The sequence below is a fragment of the Dicentrarchus labrax genome, unplaced genomic scaffold, assembly GCF_905237075.1.
Source record: "Dicentrarchus labrax unplaced genomic scaffold, dlabrax2021, whole genome shotgun sequence".
Classification (NCBI taxonomy): domain Eukaryota; kingdom Metazoa; phylum Chordata; class Actinopteri; family Moronidae; genus Dicentrarchus; species Dicentrarchus labrax.
Window position 1 is genome coordinate 14,992,053 of NW_026136720.1, and position 8,949 is coordinate 15,001,001.

General features: G+C 40.3%; 1 protein-coding gene across 1 annotated transcript in view; it reads right to left on the minus strand.

Moving 5' to 3' along the window:
• syt7a (synaptotagmin VIIa) overlaps positions 1 to 5,439 on the minus strand; it is an 80,523-nt gene extending 75,084 nt beyond the window's left edge. Inside the window, exon 1 of the mRNA XM_051382008.1 lies at positions 5,150 to 5,439. Coding sequence (XP_051237968.1) covers positions 5,150 to 5,183 — 34 coding nt within the window. The 5' untranslated portion in view covers positions 5,184 to 5,439. The remainder of the gene's footprint in view (positions 1 to 5,149) is intronic.
• Positions 5,440 to 8,949: the final 3,510 nt, after the last annotated feature.

An 8,949-nucleotide genomic window follows, 5' to 3' on the forward strand; every position in this document is an offset into this window, starting at 1 on the left:
TGGCGTTGACATTGAAACATTATGGGATCACCAAAATTATTACAAGTCGTATTCTAGGGACTCTAATATTTGTACAAACATTTATGATAATCCATCCAGAAGCAGTAGACCAGCCAATATTGCAATCTCTAGTGCCTCTAGTGTGGCTAAAGAAGAGCAGTTGTCTTTCAGGCGTCTAGAATTAGGTCGGTCAGTTTATGGTAATTTCCTTAAATGTATTTTTTTGAAGTTTTCTTTTCTTAACGTGAGTGCTACTGCACCTCTTTTAATCACATCAAACAGGTTGCAGACCTATCTGCAAAGATGCCAGAACAATAAACTCCACCTAAGGAGCTCTTAGTGCAGGTTCTGGATGCCAAACTTAAGTCATTTAGATTGGTAGCCCTGCCCAGAGATTTAGACTCCAGCCCAAATCCAAGGCCAGCAGAAACCTAAATCAATAGTGAACCTGGCGGTATTGCTATATATCATATTCAAGTGGTTCATAGTGTGGGGTGCCAGACAGAGTACAGGACCGCACATCAAATAAATTTAGGGCAATATGTCCCTGATGCACAAACTCTGTCTCCAGACTTAGCACCACAAAAAGGAGGGAGATAACAAAATGTCGACATGCAGAAGGAGATAATACCTTATGCAGTTAAACAAACAAGTGAAGCACTAACTCGCACTAGACTGAACTGGACAGAACTGGACTGAACTAAACTACGCAATAAGACAACAGGGGGAAAATGTCCTGAGGTGACATTGCTCTACCTAGAGAGGCCATAAAGCTGTATTACTGATCCACCTCTTGTTGTCAGTTATACAGACCAGGGTGATTACATGCATAATACATGAAGTCAGTCAACCACAGGTTCCCTTCTCTGAACGTGTCTCCCCAAACCTAACCTGTACCTGAAACATTCTCCCCGAATGGAACCGATCAATAAGGGCATCAGCTCCTGTCCAACAAATCTATTACAGAGAGTTCATCAAAACAGTCATCAACAGATGAACCTGGAAAGCTCTTCATTTACTGGTCCCCTGCTGCTCGGAAAGCTGGAAACTGCAGTTGGAACGTAATATTTATAGGTATGTTTTCATTAGTGTATAATCACCTTAATATAGGACTCACTGTGTTTTTGTTACCTTAGAATGAGCAGCTCTTTTATCTATGTTGAACCACCATGTATTTACTGTAGCCCAGAAGGGACAAAACCAAACGCTGGCTGTAGATAGCAACTTTTGTGTTTTTTGTGAGTTTTCATGGCCATCATAGTTCCTCCTACTACATGCTTCACAGCTCGTTCTCATTCCCAGGTTGAAATGTCAAATACAGACGCGAGCAGTGTTCAGTTATTTGTAATCTGTAACTTCAACGCCAGATGCCACTAAATCCTTTACACTGGACCTTTTCGATTGTAATCTAGATACGAACATGCAGAGGTGAAACAATGATGTAGAGACTGAATCAGCAAATACTTTGATAATTGATTAAACACTTTTTATTGCCTCATACGATAGTACACGGAATATCTTTGAATTGTGTTGGTCAGATAAAAAAGGATATTTGAAGAGTCACCTTGGGCTCTGGGAATTTAAATGGGTATAGAGAAAAACTATCAATAAATTGATTAAGAAAATAGTTGATAATGTAAATAAGTAAATTATTTTTTGTCAAAGGGAAGTTCACATGTAGAATCTTGTTATTTGTAGCTTTGTATCGGGGTTTGTTCAAATTAAACGGCTTATTAGACATCCCCATTGAATAAATAATTAAAAAATATTATTTTCTAAAATTGGCTGTATGTCTGCTGGATGGTCTGAACATCCCCAAGTTGTCTTCTAATGGCCTACAATCAAACCCTGCAGGAGCCCAAACTGCTGCATTTTGAACATCACTAAGTAGTCTAAATAGTTGCTGAATGTTTTCCAGTGGGCATAAATAACAAACCATTTAGCCGTCAGACTGAAAAGACAATAATAGGGTGCCACTTATCCCCAGTATTCACCCCTTTTTACGATTTACTTTTTTCTTAAGTTCAGTATTGATTGGAGCTCACATCCAGCCTTATTTGAGATGTTTATTTGACAGTAGCCAGGCAGTTTTGTGTGATTGTCAGGCTCACATATGATCAACCTGTTTGTCCTCACCCTCCTTTAATCCTCTGAGGCCATAATCAATATGTCCCTGGTAGACCTTTCTCCCTCTCCCTGCCACTCCACCTTGAGACGCAGTGTGAATTTAAAGGCCACAGCAGTGCGGTGAGGGAAATACCCGCCGGAAAGGAACACCCACTCACATAAATCAATTAAAGGCGTGTCAATCAAGTATTGAGTTCCTTACTTAAAAGAGTTGCCCCAACACATTAGTAGTCAGCCTGCTCAAAACTTTACTACTTTCCTTGCAGTCCATTAATCCTTGGAAACAACCTTTTGTCTGAACCTGGGGCCGTCAAACATCAGGTACATTCACACTAATGCTCATACCTGATTCTCCTTCCTCACCCAACAGCTGCTACTAACCATTATGACCTCCTGGACCATGCAGTCCCATACACTGTACAGTCCAAACATTTCCCTTCGCATCCCTCTTTGACCTTCAACAAAATTAGCCACGCAAGCAGCTCTGTAAGGGCTGTACTTAGGCACAAAGGTGCTGTGAGCTACATGTTAATGTCAGCATGCGAACATGCTCACGGTAGCGAAGCTTACGTGTTGCTCAAGTTCACCATCTTGGTTTAGTATGTTAGCGTTTGTTACTTATCACTAAAGGAAAGCAGAGGCTAGTGGTAATGGCACTAGTAGGTTTTTGGTTATAAATGTGCAAAATGAAGATTTATATACATATATAAAGATATATGTATAAAGACATATATAAAGACATATATAAATATGGTAATTCAGATGTTAACTCTCCTTCCTCAGCTTTGAATGGACTCAACAACTAAAATCTTGTCCAACATTGTCTGCTTATCTGTACTGACAATACTTCAGGTAAAGAAAGTCCTCTTCTACGGACTCCGCCACGATGAACCACCATGTTTCTACAGTACCCCAGAACGGACAAACCAAACACTTCTATTGCTATTTAACACCTTTCACGTTAAATAGCACTAAATCCTACACACTGGACCTTTAAAGTCCAGATGAAATGAAAAAATGCTCAGCAGCCTCACAGTGAACACAGCTGATACCATACAAAGACAGACAGAGGCCAGTTTGACAAAAGCGCTACCGAGGTGATTTATGGTCTCTAACATGACTGTTAGAGACCTTGGTACTTTATTCCCTGCCGGCCCAGTCTGACCATGCTGCTCACTGGGAGCTCCCAGTCCGGCAGTCAGCTAATAGGTCTGCTATTAGCTTGACGGGGGGCACGTTCACATTCAGCACTATTCCCTAACTGCCTGTCTTTACAGAAAATATGCAAATATGCAGAAGCAAATAGCACTCTGATTTCTGTTTCATGTGGACTTTAAATTAGTGTCATTTTTAAAACGGTGATAACTAATCAAATAAATCTGAGTTAAGTTGACATATATAATATATTAAATATATTATAATAATACAATCCCGACTGAAACATGAAAAGTAGCAAATTAATAAACTAAGCTACTGCAAGTAGTAGCATCTCGACATAAAGTAACGGTAAAACTACGGTGGCCACGAAACTAATGAAAAACACAAAAAGCCCTATCTACAGCCAGTGTTTGGTTTGTCCGTTCTGGGCTACTGTAGAAACATGGCGGTTTAACATGGCGGATCTGCAGCATCTATACCTATATATATAGTATTATATTACATTTCTTCCAACAGATCCTCCTAAATGTTACACACTGGACCTTTAAAGCCGACCAACAAGGTCACATCCTCTGTAGCCACAGTAGAGCCACAACTTTATGTCCCACGACGTTATAAGTTAACTACGAGGACTTTTTAAACCATCCTAAATATTCCTACTGGGACTCACTTCTGTGGAGGTCAGTTTAAAGTGCCCTCACTGAGCTTTCTAGCTGAATACGTACTGAGCTCTTCTGGACATTAAGTGCTTCAAATTAAAGAATTACTGCAGGTGTTTTGTTTTTTGTTTTTCCTCCCTTCAGAACTAGCTATGTTTTTTATTCCCCCACTAACAGAGACTGCTGTTGTTGCTGCTGCTGCATGCACACATCCCCGTACAGTATCATGTTGTTGTCCATGTGTGGTGAGATCACATTATCTCACATCACAGGGGAATGAACAAAAATGGCTCCTCCCACTCTGCCTTTTTGCTCTTTTACACACCCCACCACCCCCCGCCCTCCCTCCCTCCCTCCCTCCCTCTCCTCTCCTCTCCTCCCCGATAGCAGCAGGTGTTATTCTCGTATAACCTGAAGATTTAGGTGGTAATTAGCATTACCTCTTAGCCCCAGAGAGTTATTTATGCCTCATGGTAACAGCAGGGGACACGAGTCGAGAGTGTTTCTGGGCACCCGATGAGAGAAGAAATCACGCCTCAAAAACACGTGGGAGAGATTACTCAAATATGCCTCCTTTGTACCCTCTTTACCCCTCTCGCTGCTGCACGGTTATCTCTCTCCGTTAAAGCAATAAGCTGCAGCCCTTTTTTTTTTTTTTTTTTTTTTTTGCAGGATGTCGGAGCACCATAAATAACCTATATAGCCCACACTTTGGGTTTCACTGTAGCTAGAGGCTTTGACCTTGTGTTATGTTGCCTATAAAAGTAGGTATTATACATGTCCAGAACAGTGACAACACAAAGCATTGCACCCCGGGGCAACACTGTGCATATGATAAAGTGCTGTCTACAACAGGTTCACTATTAATCGCTCACGGTGCAATGAAATAAACGCAGGATTGGGCTAATGATAAGCAACCTCCTAGGAGGCAATTAACTGCACTGATATTACATAATGACAGCCCACACTTTTTTACTAACAGCACCGGTGCAAGGATAATGCTGTTCACAACAACAAAACCCCACAATAATAATAATAATAACAATAATAATAATAATAATAATAACAACGAGAGCTGTGTGACAGCACATCCCCACCTCATCATGTCACCTCAAAGAGAGAGACAGCGGGTCAGAAATGAAACACCTTGAAACTGTCAGGATGCTGCTCGCAAAGAGAGTGGCTAATTCTTGACAGGCTCTTACCTTTGCTATTGTCCTCTTCCCTGTTCAGATACATGGCTGTTACTTCACTCTGAGGCACAAAAAAAAAAAAAAAAAAAGACAATACGATGGCGTTGTCTCAGTTATTTGTTGGTACTCCTCTGGCGCGCGCGTGTGTGTGTGAGTGTGTGTGTGTGTGTGTGTGTGTGTGGTGAACTCCGCTGATGTGGTTTGTAGTAGTAGCCTGTTTATTGTTTAGTTGCTCCTCAACAAGCCTCTCCTCTCCTCCTAGTGGATAGGTAGGCTAACCAGTTTGAGACTCTCGCACTATCTCCCTCCCTCTCCTCTCCCTCTTTCTCTCTCTCTCTCTCTCTCTCTCTCTCTGCCTCCCTCCCTCCCATCACTCCCTCTCTCTCTCTCTCTCTCCCTCTCTCTCTCTCTCTCTCTCTCTAATAACCACCGGTTCACTGTGGCTCAGAGGACAAAAATGGGAAGAAGTGACTTTTTGCAGCTGTGTTAAGAAGTCCTGTTTGCTCTGCTGCCACGTGCGATTCTTGACTCTGTGCATTGATTTGTGATTTTTTCTTTTTAGATATATATATATATATATATATATATATATTGCTCTGCCTTGTGATGAGGAGTGCAGTTACAGCCCACCTACATGGGTTACGTAGGTTAATTAGGAATCTCATTAGTGGTGGAAGGAGTATACAGTATGGCTGCTTTCTCGATTAATGATCAGTTGTTTGGTTCAGAAAATGTTGATCATTGTCCACAGTGACATCCTCAAATGTCTTGTTTGGTTCTCAACCCAAAGACATTCAGTGTACTGTCATAAAGGACAAAAGAAACCAGAAAATTTGGATTATTTTTTTGATTAATCGATTAGTTAGTGATTAATCTAATTGAGTTGTCAACTAGTTTATTAAACGACTAATCGTTGCAGCTCTAGTATACAGATATACATTCTATGAGTAGGCTACCAAAACACTTAATCACAAGCAAAAGCCCTGCATTCAAAGTTAAAATATATTATATATATTTTATATATATGTACTAAAAGTAAAAGTACTCGTTGTGCAGAATGTTGTACTAAAAAACATGTGGCATAAAATTAAACATTAGACTCTTCCAGCAGACTAAATATAGAATCAACTTTATTGTCATATACAGTCATAAACAGTACAAGAGAAATTTGACCTCTGCATTGAACCCGGATCCAAACTGTAATATAGTTTGTTATTACAGATTCATGAATGGATCAGAAGCATTTTAATGTTGTACCTGATTAATGTTGAGCTAATTTTAGCTGCTCTGTACAATGCTGAGTGCTTTAATCCATAACAATATATATCTTATTCTATTAGATGATCAATTGTTTTCTGTGTAAAAAATAGTGCTGAAACAATTAGTTGCATTAATTGCCAGCTATTTTGATAATTCATTAATTATTTAAGTTGATTATTAAGCAAAAAAAAAAAGCCCAAAACTGACTAGTTCTCCAATGTGAGGTTTTGTTGTTTCTCTCTGATTTACATTTAAAGATGTCACCTTGGGCTCTGGGACATCAGGATGGGCATGAACAAAAATAATGATCCACAGATTAATGAATAGTAATCGTTAAAAGCTTAAAGTCACTATAGCTGTCAAATAAATGTAGTGGAGTCATTAAAGCAACAACATCCTGTGGACACATTTTAATGGTGTATTAAAACACACTGATATAAGAAGAGGGAAACCGTCACTTCAACCATGTTCCACCTGCTGCATGGTCCTCACCGCTTCACACCAACGGTGGTCAGATGGTCTCGTATTCAAGACGCTGTCCTGTGCGAGTTTATTGACCACATTATTAGGCACAGGGCGGAGATTAAGAGCTCTCAAGGAGTAATTGTGTGCGTCCTCTGGCAGTTTTTGACGCAAGGTGATGTGGCTGCTATGCAAATACTCTCCAAATTAGATGCAGCAATGAGATGTAGATTATTTTACCACTCAGTATTCAGGCTGTCTTACATCACACATAGGCAGCCCTGTAAGTGGTGAAAGAACAATTTGTCCGTGACCTTGACTTAGTCCTGGAAAAATCCAGTCAGAAGGCAATTTAATACAATTATATTTTTTTCTTTCTTGTTCTTAGAGCAATTTTCCAATTTATGATGGAACTTCTTGTTAGATAGAGTGGGTAGACTTTATTATAAAATAAATGGGATAAGCCATGACAGTTATTAAAACTACTGCACAAAGCTAGCATCACCACTCTTCCATTGGGTAGAAATGGTCTAGTAATTAATCTATGGTATAAAAATGGAAATCCTTGCAGTGCACGTCCATCAACCAATAACCTCTGACCTGAAATCTTCACAATGCATCCATGCGGTCTGTCATGTTTGTATTGTACTTCACAGTCTTTCAGTGGCTCTCAGTGCGCCCGAGTGATAAATATGCAGCTTCTCCTTACAAGCCTGCAAAATAGAAAGCTAATATTCCGTTCAATCATGGGGCTCTCTGATATCACAGATTACAGTTCAAAAGGATATGAGTAGAGCTGTACTGTGGATGCAAATGCTGTGAGCGTTTGCAATACCGCAACTAACAGTTTGCCTGCGTTTTGTCAATAGAGCTGGGAAGGTCATTTGCTCAAAGCATCCTGCAGTGATTTCCATTTGATTATATTTTGTTTTGCACTGCGCTCCACGCGATTTGTTCACTATTGAGAATGTTTTTTCATTTGTTAGGAGTATTCTCTGCAGACTAATTTGACCACAGTCTATTCCCAGATTACCCCCTACTCTCCCTTTCAAAAACCTGATTCCCATTGATTTAGTGACCTATATACACATCAACACCATCCCCTCCCTTCCTCCGGCTTTCTGTTCCTTCTATCGATGGTCCTTTACTGTCTCCACCTCTTGATTGTCTTACTTCCCTCCATCATCCTCTCCCTTTAAGCTCAATTTAGACTACCGTTTCCTCTACCTTCTCTTCTCCTCTTGCTAGAAAGCACGAGAGACTAAGAATAGTTCACGGTGGGAAGCTTAAGTCATGACACATGAAAGGGATTCGAATGAGCATAAGAACAGTGGCGGATGCTCGTTTCTATATTTCAAAGTCTTGTCATTGTGGTAAAATGAGCCTTTGGCTAATCTCTCATGTGTGTAAACACTGGAGTAGATAGTCTGATGAAAGGAATCTCTCAAAGAGGCACAAAATTCAATAAATGAAATCTAACTCTGGCTGAAATAAGACCTGGATACAAAGACACAGACATATAGAAAACACCAATGTGTGTGTGCATGTGTAGGGTAAGGCCTATATGAAGGTGCTATGATGTAATAATGCTGCAAAATAGCACCCTGCAAACTCTAAACAGTAATGTTGAATATACATAACAAACAGCAAGGGATTAATAATGAATAACCCCTGTCATAACATCAGTACTGCTGAAACGTGCAGCAACCATGAGGGATTTATAAACATCAAACATTCGGTGAAATCCAGAAGAAAACAACATTTCCATATCCTTATCATGCAACTTATAATCACATAGAAACACCTTATTTATCACATGAAACCACACAGATCACAGGCAAGAAGAGGCACATCTGTGTACACGCAGTATCACAGCTGCAAGAGACAGAAACTTGCATGACTGACAATAACATATCCAGACGGAGAGATCGGAGCGTGATTTACTGCCACACCATCCAAGCTTAGCTTACACCTGTAGTGTGTAGCACTACTACGGAGGGACTGCAGCTCTCCTGCGACCCCACACTGACACCTGGTGGCTCCATTTGGCAGCAAATCATCACAACAGTCTCAGCTGTTCTCGTTGCCCC